The 18006-nt window shown below is 47.3% G+C and overlaps 1 protein-coding gene across 1 annotated transcript; it reads right to left on the bottom strand.

Moving 5' to 3' along the window:
- Nucleotides 1-3553: 3553 nt before the first annotated feature.
- Nucleotides 3554-6102, bottom strand: LOC123738366 (collagen alpha-1(I) chain-like; the record flags this gene model as incomplete). Its single annotated transcript, XM_045713435.1, has 1 exon — nucleotides 3554-6102. A coding segment is annotated over one exon (2549 nt), but the record flags the coding sequence as incomplete, so codon positions are not given.
- Nucleotides 6103-18006: the final 11904 nt, after the last annotated feature.

Here is an 18006-nt window from a genome sequence, read left to right as displayed (position 1 = left end):
TGGTAGTATCATGGTGGAGTGACTTGGCTGATACAGAGAGACTGGTAGTATCATGGTGGAGTGACTTGGCTGATGCAGAGAGACTGGTAGTATCATGGTGGAGTGACTTGGCTGATGCAGAGAGACTGGTAGTATCATGGTGGAGTGACTTGGCTGTGGTCGCTGTTCCCATAACATTGTTTCATTGCCGACATATTTCTGTGGTTCTAAATCTGTCTAATGTTTGTTGACGCAGAGTGTGGAATGAGACTGGTTTGAAGGCATGAGTGTGTGTGTGTGTGTGTGTGTGTGTGTGTGTGTGTGTGTGTGTGTGTGTGTGTGTACACACTTGGATACAGTTAAAGAATGTAATTATCTTTTTACAGACGGATGGGAATGGAGAGAGAGACAGAGACAGACAGAAACAGAGAGGAGAGAGAGACAGAGAGAGACAGAGAACGAGAGAGACACACAGAGAGAGGGAGAGAGACAGAGAGAGACAGAGAGAGAGAGACACACAGAGAGAGGGAGGGAGAGAGACAGAGAGAGAAATGTAAAGAATGAAAGGGAAAGAAGATTGCAATTATTCCCGAATGAGTGAGCGTTCATGTGCAAAGGCTTAGCGTTTCAATTGTTATAATTATCAACTTTATAGTGTCTCTTATCTTTCGCGCCCTTCTCAGTCCCTCTGTCTACCAAGCCGCCATGCCGGTTTAGCCCACTAGGCACATTCCCCTATCATTTCCTTGTAACCATATCTACCGTCTGTTTATGCATTTCTGCGATTTATTTAGTTAGATAATAAATAAATCATTTTAAAAGACACAATTGATGTATGGATGACTCATAGTGAAGACTGGGTTCGTGCAGATAACCAACAATTTACGACGTTTGGAAGGGAGACTAACGTGAGGTAAAAGAATAATTCATTAATCAGAAGACTAATCGATCAGATATTAAAATATCTGAAGAGTTATATTAGTTAAATTATAACTTTGTAATCTGAATATTTTCCTTGGTTCCCCGACTTCCTAGTTAATCACAGTTACATGATGAATTAGTTTAAATCGCGTAAATAATAATAATAATTACAGAGAATTTTTTTTTTAATATAAATTAATCTTCAGTTTAATGACGGCGAAGACACGACATGACATTGAGGGTGGGCCCTGTGTTATGACTCAAGTTGTGGAGTAGGTGTTGTTACCAATCCTCACAGCCTTAGTGGTACTGCCCTTCAGGAAGTCCACGATCCAGTTGCAGAGAGTGGCGTCCAGACCCAGGGCACTTGACCATGTTGAGTAATCACACTTTGCCTTGGACTAACCTGTATCCCCGACTTTAACTTGGTACTTCTACTCCCGTATTATATACACAGTGACTTGCGAAAGTATTCAAAAGTATTACCTACCACTTTGAAGACGCTAAATATATATATATATATATTTTTTTTAAATTGTGAAACAAACAAGAAATAAGACAAAAAAAATACAAAATGGAAAACTTGTTAGTGTCACGTCCTGACCAGTAAAAAGGGGTTATTTGTTGTAGTTTGGTCAGGGCGTGGCAGAGGGTATGTTTGTTTTGTGTTGTCGGGGTATTGTTCTATGTTTTGTATTTCTATGTTTTTTTTCTATGCTGTGTATTTCTTTGTGTTGGTCGTGTATGGCTCTCAAATCAGGAACAGCCTGTAGATCGTTGTTGCTGATCGGGAGTCATACTTAGGTAGCCCCTGTTTTTCCCCCTTCCTGTCTTTTGTGGAAGTTTTTTTTTTTGCAATACTGTTTAGCTGTTGTTCGTTTTCCTTTTCTTGTGTTTGTGTGTGTGTGTGTAGTGTTCAATAAAAGTTAAATATGAGCGTTCACGTACCCTTGCATTTTGGTCCGATACTTACGACGGCCGTGACAGAGAGTGAATAACTAGAGTGCCCTCTCGGAAAGAAAGAGGAGGGTTTAGGTTGCCAGCCTTCATTCCTCTGTCCGGCTCGTTAAATATCCCATAAAAAAAAAAATCCTCAAGTCTGTGAGAACGCTGCTCCACTGCTGAGAATATTAAACACCTACTCATTCAAGGGTTTTCATTATTTTAAACTATTTTCTACATTGTTGAATAATAGTGAAGACATCAAAACGATGAAATAACACATATGGAATCATGTAGTAACCAAAAAAGTGTTAAACAAATAAAAAAAATATATATATTTTAGATTCTTCAAAGTAGCCACCCCTTTGCCTTGATGACAGCTTTGCACACTCTTGGCATTCTCTCAACCAGCTTCATGGTAGTCACCTGGAATGCATTTCAGTTAACAGGTGTTCCTTGTTAAAATTCATTTTTGTTAGATTTCTTTCCTTCGTAATGCGTTTGAGCCAATCAGTTGTGTTGTGACAAGGTAAAGGGGAGGTATACATAAGAGAAGCCCTATTTAGTAAAAGACCAAGTCCATATTATGGCAAGAACAGCTGAAATAAGCAAAGAGAAACGACAGTCCATTATTACTTTGAGAAATGAAGGTCAGTCAATCCCCCCCCCCCCCCCAAAAAAAATGTCAGAGGACGGACTAAACCGTTGAACTTCCCAAAAACAACAGCAGGAGAAGGGAATTTTGAAGAAATCCGCCCCCTCTTGCCACGTACTGACAAACTACAATAACAATACCCCCTCTTGCAGGTCCTACAAACTACAATAACAAATCCCCCTCTTGCCACGTCCCACAACTTGTTGAGCTTTTCGCGGAGCCCACGAGAAGCAAGATTGTCGCTTCCTGACCAGTTAAGAGGGGTATTTGTTATTGTAGCTTGGTCAGGACGTGGCAAGAGGGTATTGTTGTAGTTTAGTCAGACGCAAGAGGGGGTATTGTTATTGTAGTTTGGTCAGGACGTGGCAAGAGGGGTATTTGTTATTGTAGTTTGGTCAGGACGTGGCAAGAGGGGGTATTTGTTATTGTAGTTTGGTAAGGGCGTGGCAAGAGGGGTATTTGTTATTGTAGTTTGGTAAGGACGTGGCAAAGAGGGGGTATTTGTTATTGTAGTTTGGTCAGGACGTGGCAAGAGGGGGTATTTGTTATTGTAGTTTGGTCAGGACGTGGCAAGAGGGGTATTTGTTATTGTAGTTTGGTCAGGACGTGGCAAGAGGGGGGGGTATTTGTTTTATGTGGTTCGGGGTTTGTTGGGATATGTGTTTATGTAAGAGAGGGGTGTTTGTTTAGAGTGTTCCGGGGGTTTTGGTTAATGTTCTATGTTAGTATATTTCTATGTTCCAGTCTAGTCTTTCTAAGTTCTATGTTTAGTTTATTGATTTGGCCTTCAAATTTCAGGCAGCTGTTCCTCGTTTGCCTCCGATTGAAGGTCCTATGTATAAGGGGGTGTTTTGGTAAATGGGAATTGTGGGTAGTGTATGTTGCACCTGACGGAACCGTTTACTGTCGTTCGTTCGTTCGTTTGTTTGTTTGTTTGTTTGTTTGTTTGTTTACGTGTTTTTCCTTTTGGGTTTTTTTCCCTTCTTTTATAATAACTAAGAAGAAGAGAATAGACTTTCCGCTGCACCTTGGTCCACTTCATACAACAACCGTTACAAGGACAGCGTAGGCCCGCTGGTCCCGGGCGATAGGTCCAGACCTCCCACAGCAGGCAGCGCCCCGCTGGTCCCAGGCGATAGGTCCAGACCTCCCACAGAAGGCAGCGCCCCCGCTGGTCCCGGGCGATAGGTCCAGACCTCCCACAGCAGGCAGCGCCCGCTGGTCCCGGGCGATAGGTCCAGACCTCCCACAGCAGGCAGCGCCCCCGCTGGTCCCGGGCGATGGGTCCAGACCTCCCACAGCAGGCAGCGCCCCCGCTGGTCCCGGGCGATAGGTCCAGACCTCCCACAGCAGGCAGCGCCCCCGCTGGTCCCGGCGATAGGTCCAGACCTCCCACAGCAGGCAGCGCCCGCTGGTCCCGGGCGATAGGTCCAGACCTCCCACAGCAGGCAGCGCCCCCCCGCTGGTCCCGGGCGACAGGTCCAGACCTCCCACAGCAGGCAGCGCCCTCCCCGGGCACGGGCAATAGGTCCAGACCTCCCACAGCAGGCAGCGCCCTCCCGGCACGGGCGATAGGTCCAGACCTCCCACAGCAGGCAGCGCCCGCTGGTCCCAGGCGATAGGTCCAGACCTCCCACAGCAGGCAGCGCCCCCGCTGGTCCCGGGCGATAGGTCCAGACCTCCCACAGCAGGCAGCGCCCCCCGCTGGTCCCGGGCGTAGGTCCAGACCTCCCACAGCAGGCAGCGCCCCCCCGCTGGTCCCCGGGCGATAGGTCCAGACCTCCCACAGCAGGCAGCGCCCCCGCTGGTCCCGGGCGATGGGTCCAGACCTCCCACAGCAGGCAGCGCCCCCGCTGGTCCCGGGCGATGGGTCCAGACCTCCCACAGCAGGCAGCGCCCCCGCTGGTCCCGGGCGTAGGTCCAGACCTCCCACAGCAGGCAAGCGCCCGCTGGTCCCGGGCGATAGGTCCAGACCTCCCACAGCAGGCAGCGCCCTCCCGGGCACGGGCGATAGGTCCAGACCTCCCACAGCAGGCAGCGCCCCCCGCTGGTCCCGGGCGATAGGTCCAGACCTCCCACAGCAGGCAGTGCCCCCCTGGTCCCGGGCGATAGGTCCAGACCTCCCACAGCAGGCAGCGCCCCCCGCTGGTCCCGGGCGATAGGTCCAGACCTCCCACAGCAGGCAGCGCCCCCGCTGGTCCGGGCGATAGGTCCAGACCTCCCACAGGCAGGCAGCGCCCTCCCGGTCCCGGGCGATAGGTCCAGACCTCCCACAGCAGGCAGCGCCCTCCCGGTCCCGGGCGATAGGTCCAGACCTCCCACAGCAGGCAGCGCCCCCCGCTGGTCCCGGGCGATAGGTCCAGACCTCCCACAGCAGGCAGCGCCCCCCCCGCTGGTCCCGGGCGATAGGTCCAGACCTCCCACAGCAGGCAGCGCCCCCGCTGGTCCCGGGCGATAGGTCCAGACCTCCCACAGCAGGCAGCGCCCCCGCTGGTCCCGGGCGATAGGTCCAGACCTCCCACAGCAGGCAGCGCCCCCCCGCTGGTCCCGGGCGAAGGTCCAGACCTCCCACAGCAGGCAGCGCCCCCGCTGGTCCCGGCTAGGTCCAGACCTCCCACAGCAGGCAGCGCCCCCCGCTGGTCCCGGGCGATAGGTCCAGACCTCCCACAGCAGGCAGCGCCCCCGCTGGTCCCGGGCGATAGGTCCAGACCTCCCACAGCAGGCAGCGCCCCCGCTGGTCCCGGGCGATAGGTCCAGACCTCCCACAGCAGGCAGCGCCCTCCCGGTCCCGGGCGATAGGTCCAGACCTCCCACAGCAGGCAGCGCCCCCGCTGGTCCCGGGCGATAGGTCCAGACCTCCCACAGCAGGCAGCGCCCTCCCGCTGGTCCCGGGCGATAGGTCCAGACCTCCCACAGCAAGCAGCGCCCTCCCGGGCACGGGCGATAGGTCCAGACCTCCCACAGCAGGCAGCGCCCTCCCGGGCACGGGCGATAGGTCCAGACCTCCCACAGCAGGCAGCGCCCCCGCTGGTCCCGGGCGATAGGTCCAGACCTCCCACAGCAGGCAGCGCCCCCGCTGGTCCCGGGCGATAGGTCCAGACCTCCCACAGCAGGCAGCGCCCCCGCTGGTCCCGGGCGATAGGTCCAGACCTCCCACAGCAGGCAGCGCCCCCGCTGGTCCCGGGCGATAGGTCCAGACCTCCCACAGCAGGCAGCGCCCCCGCTGGTCCCGGGCGTAGGTCCAGACCTCCCACAGCAGGCAGCGCCCCCCGCTGGTCCCGGGCGATAGGTCCAGACCTCCCACAGCAGGCAGCGCCCCCCCCGCTGGTCCCGGGCGATAGGTCCAGACCTCCCACAGCAGGCAGCGCCCCCGCTGGTCCCGGGCGTAGGTCCAGACCTCCCACAGCAGGCAGCGCCCCCGCTGGTCCCGGGCGATAGGTCCAGACCTCCCACAGCAGGCAGCGCCCCCGCTGGTCCCGGGCGTGGGTCCAGACCTCCCACAGCAGGCAGCGCCCCCGCTGGTCCGGGCGATAGGTCCAGACCTCCCACAGCAGGCAGCGCCCCCCCCCGCTGGTCCCGGGCGATAGTCTGGATGATGACAGATCCTGTATCTAACAGCAGTCTGGATGATGACAGATCCTTTATCTAACAGCAGTCTGGATGATGACAGAGATCCTTTATTTAACAGCAGTCTGGATGATGACAGATCCTTTATCTAACAGCAGTCTGGATGATGACAGATCCTTTATCTAACAGCAGTCTGGATGACAGATCCTTTATCTAACAGCAGTCTGGATGATGACAGATCCTTTATCTAACAGCAGTCTGGATGACAGATCCTTTATCTAACAGCAGTCTGGATGACAGAGATCCTTTATCTAACAGCAGTCTGGATGATGACAGAGATCCTTTATCTAACAGCAGTCTGGATGATGACAGATCCTTTATCTAACAGCAGTCTGGATGATGACAGATCCTTTATCTAACAGCAGTCTGGATGACAGATCCTTTATCTAACAGCAGTCTGGATGATGACAGAGATCCTGTATCTAACAGCAGTCTGGATGACAGATCCTTTATCTAACAGCAGTCTGGATGATGACAGAGATCCTTTATCTAACAGCAGTCTGGATGATGACAGATCCTTTATCTAACAGCAGTCTGGATGATGACAGATCCTTTATCTAACAGCAGTCTGGATGACAGATCCTTTATCTAACAGCAGTCTGGATGATGACAGATCCTGTATCTAACAGCAGTCTGGATGATGACAGAGATCCTGTATCTAACAGCAGTCTGGATGACAGATCCTTTATCTAACAGCAGTCTGGATGATGACAGAGATCCTTTATCTAACAGCAGTCTGGATGACAGATCATTTATCTAACAGCAGTCTGGATGATGACAGAGATCCTTTATCTAACAGCAGTCTGGATGACAGATCCTTTATCTAACAGCAGTCTGGATGATGACAGAGATCCTTTATCTAACAGCAGTCTGGATGATGACAGAGATCCTTTATCTAACAGCAGTCTGGATGATGACAGATCCTTTATCTAACAGCAGTCTGGATGATGACAGAGATCCTGTATCTAACAGCAGTCTGGATGACAGATCCTTTATCTAACAGCAGTCTGGATGACAGATCCTTTATCTAACAGCAGTCTGGATGATGACAGATCCTTTATCTAACAGCAGTCTGGATGATGACAGATCCTTTATCTAACAGCAGTCTGGATGATGACAGATCCTGTATCTAACAGCAGTCTGGATGGATGACAGATCCTTTATCTAACAGCAGTCTGGATGGATGACAGATCCTTTATCTAACAGCAGTCTGGATGATGACAGATCCTTTATCTAACAGCAGTCTGGATGACAGATCCTTTATCTAACAGCAGTCTGGATGATGACAGATCCTTTATCTAACAGCAGTCTGGATGGATGACAGATCCTTTATCTAACAGCAGTCTGGATGATGACAGATCCTGTATCTAACAGCAGTCTGGACGATGACAGATCCTTTATCTAACAGCAGTCTGGACGATGACAGATCCTTTATCTAACAGCAGTCTGGATGGATGACAGATCCTTTATCTAACAGCAGTCTGGATGATGACAGAGATCCTTTATCTAACAGCATTCTGGATGATGACAGAGATCCTTTATCTAACAGCAGTCTGGATGATGACAGATCCTTTATCTAACAGCAGTCTGGATGATGACAGAGATCCTTTATCTAACAGCAGTCTGGATGATGACAGATCCTTTATCTAACAGCAGTCTGGATGATGACAGATCCTTTATCTAACAGCAGTCTGGATGACAGAGATCCTTTATCTAACAGCAGTCTGGATGATGACAGATCCTTTATCTAACAGCAGTCTGGATGACAGATCCTTTATCTAACAGCAGTCTGGATGATGACAGATCCTGTATCTAACAGCAGTCTGGATGATGACAGAGATCCTGTATCTAACAGCAGTCTGGATGACAGATCCTTTATCTAACAGCAGTCTGGATGATGACAGAGATCCTTTATCTAACAGCAGTCTGGATGACAGATCCTTTATCTAACAGCAGTCTGGATGACAGATCATTTATCTAACAGCAGTCTGGATGATGACAGAGATCCTTTATCTAACAGCAGTCTGGATGACAGATCCTTTATCTAACAGCAGTCTGGATGATGACAGATCCTTTATCTAACAGCAGTCTGGATGATGACAGATCCTTTATCTAACAGCAGTCTGGATGATGACAGAGATCCTGTATCTAACAGCAGTCTGGATGACAGATCCTTTATCTAACAGCAGTCTGGATGATGACAGATCCTTTATCTAACAGCAGTCTGGATGGATGACAGATCCTTTATCTAACAGCAGTCTGGATGAGGACAGATCCTTTATCTAACAGCAGTCTGGATGATGACAGAGATCCTGTATCTAACAGCAGTCTGGATGATGACAGATCCTTTATCTAACAGCAGTCTGGATGATGACAGAGATCCTGTATAAGCAAACAGAGAGTACACACAGCTAGCTGCTGCTCTCCACTCAACAGCTGAGGGATATTCTGCAATATTATCTTTGATTCATATAGTCAAACCCTGCATCTCCACTTCCCTCCCCTACCCCCTTACCTCCTCTCTCCTCCCATACCCCCCTCATCTCCCCTTTCCTCCCCTACCCCCTTACCCCCTCATCTCCCCTTTCCTCCCCTATCCCCTCACCTCCTCTTTCCTCCCCCCTTTACCTCTTTCCTCCCCTACCCCCTCACCTCCTCTCTCCTCCCCCCTCTCTCCTCCCCATGCTTGCGTGTGTTCCTGGGTCCGTGTGTGTGTGTGTGTGTGTGTGTGTGTGTGTGTGTGTGTGTCTCAGTTAACAGCTTGTATCAGACAGTGATGTGGTAAACAGACTTGGACAGCCGACCTTTCAACCTGACCTCATACTGCCGCTGGGCACACCGTCACTGTGGGGGGATTCGAGTGGGTGTGTGGTGTGGGGTGTGTCGTGTGGGGTGTGTGTGTGATGTGGTGTGTGTCGTGTCTGGTGTGTGTGGGGGCGTGTGTCGTGTCCGGTTTGTGTGGGGTGTGTGTGTGTGTGTTTGTACTGTCTATGTGTGTGTGTGTGTGTACACTGTGTGTGGGGTGTGTGTGTGGTGTGTTTGTACTGTGTGTGTACTGTGTGTGGTGTGTGTCGTGTGGGGTGTGTGTGGGGTGACAGCAGGTGATGTCTTGTTCCTATAACAACAACACATGTTGTGTTGTTCCTACAACACCTCTTGTTCCTGTAACACCTGTTGTCTTGTTCCTATAACAACAATACCTGTTGTCTTGTTCCTATAACAACAATACCTGTTGTCTTGTTCCTATAACAATAATACCTGTTGTCTTGTTCCTATAACAACAACACCTGTTGGAATTTCGACCTTACAAGACTAGAGACAGCCTTCCAACCTGCCAGTACATCATCAGTAAACCTCCTTAGATGCTCTTATTACCTGAGCTAATAGCTTGATCGCCTAATCCTGAGACTAATAGCTTGATCGGCTAATCCTGAGACTAATAGCTTGATCGCCTAATCCTGAGACTAATAGCTTGATCGACTAATCCTGAGACTAATAGCTTGATCGACTAATCCTGAGCTAATAGCTTGATCGACTAATCCTGAGCTAATAGCTTGATCGGCTAATCCTGAGACTAATAGCTTGATCGGCTAATCCTGAGACTAATAGCTTGATCGACTAATCCTGAGCTAATAGCTTGATCGGCTAATCCTGAGCTAATAGCTTGATCGACTAATCCTGAGCCTAATCCTGAGACTAATAGCTTGATCGACTAATCCTGAGCTAATAGCTTGATCGACTAATCCTGAGCTAATAGCTTGATCGACTAATCCTGAGCTAATAGCTTGATCGACTAATCCTGAGCTAATAGCTTGATCGCCTAATCTTGAGCTAATATCTTGATCGCCTAATCCTGAGACTAATAGCTTGATCGCCTAATCCTGAGACTAATAGCTTGATCGACTAATCCTGAGCTAATAGCTTGATCGACTAATCCTGAGCCTAATCCTGAGACTAATAGCTTGATCGACTAATCTTGAGCTAATATCTTGATCGCCTAATCCTGAGACTAATAGCTTGATCGCCTAATCCTGAGACTAATAGCTTGATCGACTAATCCTGAGCTAATAGCTTGATCGACTAATCCTGAGCTAATAGCTTGATCGACTAATCCTGAGCTAATAGCTTGATCGACTAATCCTGAGCTAATAGCTTGATCGCCTAATCTTGAGCTAATAGCTTGATCGCCTAATCCTGAGACTAATAGCTTGATCGACTAATCCTGAGCTAATAGCTTGATCGACTAATCCTGAGCCTAATCCTGAGACTAATAAGCTTGATCGACTAATCCTGAGCTAACAGCTTGATCGACTAATCCTGAGACTAATCCTGAGACTAATAGCTTGATCGACTAATCCTGAGCTAATAGCTTGATCGACTAATCCTGAGCTAATAGCTTGATCGACTAATCCTGAGACTAATAGCTTGATCGACTAATCCTGAGACTAATCCTGAGACTAATAGCTTGATCGACTAATCCTGAGCTAATAGCTTGATCGCCTAATCCTGAGCTAATAGCTTGATCGACTAATCCTGAGCTAATAGCTTGATCGCCTAATCCTGAGACTAATAGCTTGATCGACTAATCCTGAGACTAATAGCTTGATCGACTAATCCTGAGCTAATAGCTTGATCGCCTAATCCTGAGCTAATAGCTTGATCGCCTAATCCTGAGCTAATAGCTTGATCGACTAATCCTGAGACTAATCCTGAGACTAATAGCTTGATCGACTAATCCTGAGCTAATAGCTTGATCGACTAATCCTGAGCTAATAGCTTGATCGACTAATCCTGAGCTAATAGCTTGATCGACTAATCCTGAGCTAATAGCTTGATCGCCTAATCCTGAGACTAATAGCTTGATCGACTAATCCTGAGCTAATAGCTTGATCGACTAATCCTGAGCTAATAGCTTGATCGGCTAATCCTGAGCTAATAGCTTGATCGACTAATCCTGAGCCTAATCCTGAGACTAATAGCTTGATCGACTAATCCTGAGCTAATAGCTTGATCGACTAATCCTGAGCTAATAGCTTGATCGACTAATCCTGAGCTAATAGCTTGATCGACTAATCCTGAGCTAATAGCTTGATCGCCTAATCTTGAGCTAATATCTTGATCGCCTAATCCTGAGACTAATAGCTTGATCGCCTAATCCTGAGACTAATAGCTTGATCGACTAATCCTGAGCTAATAGCTTGATCGACTAATCCTGAGACTAATCCTGAGACTAATAGCTTGATCGACTAATCCTGAGCTAATAGCTTGATCGCCTAATCTTGAGCTAATATCTTGATCGCCTAATCCTGAGACTAATAGCTTGATCGCCTAATCCTGAGACTAATAGCTTGATCGACTAATCCTGAGCTAATAGCTTGATCGACTAATCCTGAGCTAATAGCTTGATCGGCTAATCCTGAGACTAATAGCTTGATCGCCTAATCCTGAGACTAATAGCTTGATCGCCTAATCCTGAGCTAATAACTTGATCGACTAATCCTGAGACTAATAACTTGATCGACTAATCCTGAGCTAATAACTTGATCGACTAATCCTGAGCTAATAGCTTGATCGCCTAATCCTGAGCTAATAACTTGATCGACTAATCCTGAGACTAATAGCTTGATCGACTAATCCTGAGACTAATAGCTTGATCGGCTAATCCTGAGCTAATAGCTTGATCGACTAATCCTGAGACTAATCCTGAGCTAATAGCTTGACCGACTAATCCTGAGACTAATAGCTTGATCGCCTAATCCTGAGCTAATAACTTGATCGACTAATCCTGAGACTAATCCTGAGACTAATAGCTTGATCGCCTAATCCTGACTTAATAACTTGATCGACTACTTATCCTTTAAAAGGGTTCTTTAATCTGCTTAATTTAAAAAATACTTAAGGCTAGACGTCCCGCTATCGGGACACCTGTTGACAACATCCGGTGAATTTGGAGGGCGCGCAATTGAAATAATTAATCGTAATATTAAACATTCATGAACATATAAGATACTTGTATCATTTAAAATGCTTCAATTCTTGTTAATCTAACTGCATTGTCCGATTTACAATATGCTTTACGGCGAAAGCGTACCATGCGATTGTTTGATGACGGCGCCCCCACATCAATATATTTTTCAACCAGCACAGGCTTCATAAAATCACAAATAGCGATTAAATAAAATCACTAACTTTTGAAAATCTTCCTCTGTTTGCAATCCCAAGGGTCCCCAGCTACAACATGAATGGTCGTTTTGTTAGATAAAATCCTTCTTTATATCCAATAAAGTCTGTTTAGTTGGCGCCATCGATTTTGGTAATCCACTCGTTCAACGTGCAGGCAAAAGGAGTTCAAAAAGCTACAGTTAAACTGTGTTAAAACAAGTCAAACTATGTTTCTATTTAATCCTCTGGTATCCTAAAATGTAATTCAACTATAATATTTCATACGGAAAGAAGTTTGTTCATTAGAGAAATAAAATTAGCAGGCGAGCCTCCTCTTCGTCACGCGTCCACAGACTGATTTTCCACTGTGACTTTTTGTACCAAAACTCCAAATTCTTCCTCGTTTTGGAAGAAACATGCCTAAAAAACCTTAAAACACAAAGACTGTTGACATCTAGTGGAATCCGTAGGAATTGCAATCTGAGAGCTAGAATTGCATAGGACCCCATAGCTTTCCATTATAAGAGCCTGTGACCTAGAAGAAAATATATCTGCTTGGTTTTTCACCTACAATATCAATTATATTATAGTCACATAAATTATTTTAACATTTCTACAAATTTCAAAGTGTTTTCTATCCAATGGTACCAATTATATGCATATCCTGGCTTCTGGGCCTGAGTAACAGCCAGTTTACTTTGGGCACGTCAGTCAGGCGGAAATTCAGGGAAAAATGGACCCTAGCCCTAAGAATTTTTTATTTATTTTTAAACCCCCCCCCCAAAAGCACAACATTGAGGTCTAACGGACCCACTGGCTCTGCTTCTACTCAGTTTGGATAATCTGTTGGGTTCTTCTCTCTAACACTCTGTTGGTACTGAAAGGCTTCTCCTTCTCCTGTCACATGACTGTCTGTCTCTTCACAGAGAGAACAGAGAGACAACAACAAGGTGGAAAATGTGAAAAAGTTAGAGAGAGAGCGAGAGAGAGTGGGTCAAAGTATTGTACCGTTGTCACATGTCATTACTGTCATTACAAAACACCCTACTTTACTCCTGTCCCCTGTAACCATCACACACACACACACACACACACACACACACACACACACAGCCCTCTACCGCTGCTTTATGTAGTTCTAACAGTCCTGTTACTAACAGTCCTGTTGTCCTGTTAGATCCCTTAAGGGGATCCTTCCAACACTGCATGTGTCACTGTGCTGCTGACACACATTCCCCTGCAGTGTGTGTGTGTGTGTGTGTGTGTGTGTGTGTGTGTGTGTGTGTGTGTGTGTGTGACACAGTTCCCTCTCCTCTAGCTGTGTGTGATGTTAAGTAAAGCCACAGTGACAGGTCTACTCTCTGCCTGTCCCCTGGACCGGCTGGTGTCACCTCAAATCAACCTTGTTTAGGACAAGAACACACACACACACACACACTCCCTCTCTATAAAGGACACTTGTTGTGATTCATCATCACCACCAACATACTGCTTTCACCGTGTGTGTGTGTGTGTGTGTGTGTGTGTGTGTGTGAACCCCCGGGTGTGTGTTGATGGGGAACAGTGTGTTTGCTAAGTGGTGGTTAGATCAGTGTTAATTGCTGCATAGTGATATCAGGAAGATACTTGGTGCCATCAACTCTCTCCATGTCGTATCCTCTGGTTCACTGTCACACAGAGCGGAGACAGGATGGCCTACGGTTTGGTTTGAATCACTGTGACAGGCTAATATTTAACCAGGAGGACTGACTACCCCCACTACGTATTAACCAGGAGGACTGACTACCCCCACTATGTATTAACAAGGAGGACTGACTACCCCCACTATGTATTTAACCAGGAGGACTGACTACCCCCACTATGTATTTAACCAGGAGGACTGACTACCCCCACTATGTATTAACCAGGAGGACTGACTACCCCCACTATGTATTAACCAGGAGGACTGACTACCCCCACTATGTATTTAACCAGGAGGACTGACTACCCCCACTATGTATTTAACCAGGAGGACTGACTACCCCCACTATGTATTTAACCAGGAGGACTGACTACCCCCACTATGTATTTAACCAGGAGGACTGACTACCCCCACTATGTATTAACCAGGAGGACTGACTACCCCCACTATGTATTAACCAGGAGGACTGACTACCCCCACTATGTATTTAACCAGGAGGACTGACTACCCCCACTATGTATTAACCAGGAGGACTGACTACCCCCACTATGTATTAACCAGGAGGACTGACTACCCCACTATGTATTTAACCAGGAGGACTGACTACCCCCACTATGTATTAACCAGGAGGACTGACTACCCCCACTATGTATTTAACCAGGAGGACTGACTACCCCCACTATGTATTTAACCAGGAGGACTGACTACCCCCACTATGTATTTAACCAGGAGGACTGACTACCCCCACTATGTATTTAACCAGGAGGACTGACTACCCCCACTATGTATTTAACCAGGAGGACTGACTACCCCCACTATGTATTTAACCAGGAGGACTGACTACCCCCACTATGTATTAACCAGGAGGACTGACTACCCCACTATGTATTTAACCAGGAGGACTGACTACCCCCACTATGTATTTAACCAGGAGGACTGACTACCCCACTATGTATTTAACCAGGAGGACTGACTACCCCCACTATGTATTAACCAGGAGGACTGACTACCCCCACTATGTATTTAACCAGGAGGACTGACTACCCCCACTATGTATTAACCAGGGAGGACTGACTACCCCCACTATGTATTAACCAGGAGGACTGACTACCCCCACTATGTATTTAACCAGGAGGACTGACTACCCCCACTATGTATTAACCAGGAGGACTGACTACCCCCACTATGTATTTAACCAGGAGGACTGACTACCCCCACTATGTATTTAACCAGGAGGACTGACTACCCCACTATGTATTTAACCAGGAGGACTGACTACCCCCACTATGTATTTAACCAGGAGGACTGACTACCCCCACTATGTATTTAACCAGGAGGACTGACTACCCCCACTATGTATTTAACCAGGAGGACTGACTACCCCCACTATGTATTTAACCAGGAGGACTGACTACCCCCACTATGTATTAACCAGGAGGACTGACTACCCCCACTATGTATTAACCAGGAGGACTGACTACCCCCACTATGTATTAACCAGGAGGACTGACTACCCCCACTATGTATTAACCAGGAGGACTGACTACCCCCACTATGTATTAACCAGGAGGACTGACTACCCCCACTATGTATTTAACCAGGAGGACTGACTACCCCCACTATGTATTTAACCAGGAGGACTGACTACCCCCACTATGTATTAACCAGGAGGACTGACTACCCCCACTATGTATTTAACCAGGAGGACTGACTACCCCCACTATGTATTTAACCAGGAGGACTGACTACCCCCACTATGTATTAACCAGGAGGACTGACTACCCCCACTATGTATTAACCAGGAGGACTGACTACCCCCACTATGTATTAACCAGGAGGACTGACTACCCCCACTATGTATTTAACCAGGAGGACTGACTACCCCCACTATGTATTTAACCAGGAGGACTGACTACCCCCACTATGTATTAACCAGGAGGACTGACTACCCCCACTATGTATTTAACCAGGAGGACTGACTACCCCCACTATGTATTTAACCAGGAGGACTGACTACCCCCACTATGTATTAACCAGGAGGACTGACTACCCCCACTATGTATTAACCAGGAGGACTGACTACCCCCACTATGTATTAACCAGGAGGACTGACTACCCCACTATGTATTAACCAGGAGGACTGACTACCCCCACTATGTAATAACCAGGAGGACTGACTACCCCCACTATGTATTAACCAGGAGGACTGACTACCCCCACTATGTATTAACCAGGAGTGACTGACTACCCCCACTATGTATTAACCAGGAGGACTGACTACCCCCACTATGTATTTAACCAGGAGGACTGACTACCCACACTATGTATTTAACCAGGAGGACTGACTACCCCCACTATGTATTAACCAGGAGGACTGACTACCCCCACTATGTATTTAACCAGGAGGACTGACTACCCCCACTATGTATTTAACCAGGAGGACTGACTACCCCACTATGTATTAACCAGGAGGACTGACTACCCCCACTATGTATTAACCAGGAGGACTGACTACCCCCACTATGTATTTAACCAGGAGGACTGACTACCCCCACTATGTATTAACCAGGAGGACTGACTACCCCCACTATGTATTAACCAGGAGGACTGACTACCCCCACTATGTATTTAACCAGGAGGACTGACTACCCCCACTATGTATTTAACCAGGAGGACTGACTACCCCCACTATGTATTAACCAGGAGGACTGACTACCCCCACTATGTATTTAACCAGGAGGACTGACTACCCCCACTATGTATTAACCAGGAGGACTGACTACCCCCACTATGTATTAACCAGGAGGACTGACTACCCCACTATGTATTTAACCAGGAGGACTGACTACCCCCACTATGTATTAACCAGGAGGACTGACTACCCCCACTATGTATTAAGTAGGAGGACTGACTACCCCCACTATGTATTAACCAGGAGGACTGACTACCCCCACTATGTATTTAACCAGGAGGACTGACTACCCCCACTATGTATTTAACCAGGAGGACTGACTACCCCCACTATGTATTTACCCAGGATACCCCTGAGACAGACAGTTGATTTGGACACATAGGGCTGGTTTCCCGGACATTTCCCGGACATTTCCCGGACTAGTCACTCACTAAACCAAGTTCAACTGAGAGAATCCATTGAAAGTGCTTCTTAGTACAATGATTAGTGTTGATCTGTGTCCGGGAAACCAGCCCATGGCGTACAGTAGGTCTATGAACGAACGTAAACCAACTGTACAATACGTTTTAACCACCACTACCATACCGACGGTTTAATACAGTCATATCTTCATTGGTAACCACTACCAACATACCGACGGTTTAATACAGTCATATCTTCATTGGTAACCACCACTACCATACCGACGGTTTAATACAGTCATATCTTCATTGGTAACCACTACCATCATACCGACGGTTTAATACAGTCATATCTTCATTGGTAACCACTACCATCATACCGACGGTTTAATACAGTCATATCTTCATTGGTAACCACCACCGTCATACCGACGGTTTAATACAGTCATATCTTCATTGGTAACCACTACCAACATACCGACGGTTTAATACAGTCATATCTTCATTGGTAACCACTACCATCATACCGACGGTTTAATACAGTCATATCTTCATTGGTTACCACCACTACCAGCATACCGACGGTTTAATACAGTCATATCTTCATTGGTTACCACTACCAACATACCGACGGTTTAATACAGTCATATCTTCATTGGTAACCACCACTACCATACCGACGGTTTAATACAGTCATATCTTCATTGGTAACCACTACCAGCATCATACCGACGGTTTAATACAGTCATATCTTCATTGGTAACCACTACCATCATACCGACGGTTTAATAGTCATATCTTCATTGGTAACCACTACCATACCGACGGTTTAATACAGTCATATCTTCATTGGTAACCACTACCATCATACCTAACGGTTTAATACAGTCATATCTTCATTGGTAACCACTACCATACCGACGGTTTAATACAGTCATATCTTCAT

Source organism: Salmo salar, unplaced genomic scaffold (genome assembly GCF_905237065.1).
Source record: "Salmo salar unplaced genomic scaffold, Ssal_v3.1, whole genome shotgun sequence".
Taxonomy (NCBI): domain Eukaryota; kingdom Metazoa; phylum Chordata; class Actinopteri; order Salmoniformes; family Salmonidae; genus Salmo; species Salmo salar.
The sequence above is the reverse complement of the archived record's forward strand: the minus strand, read 5'-3'. Positions and strand labels throughout refer to the sequence as shown.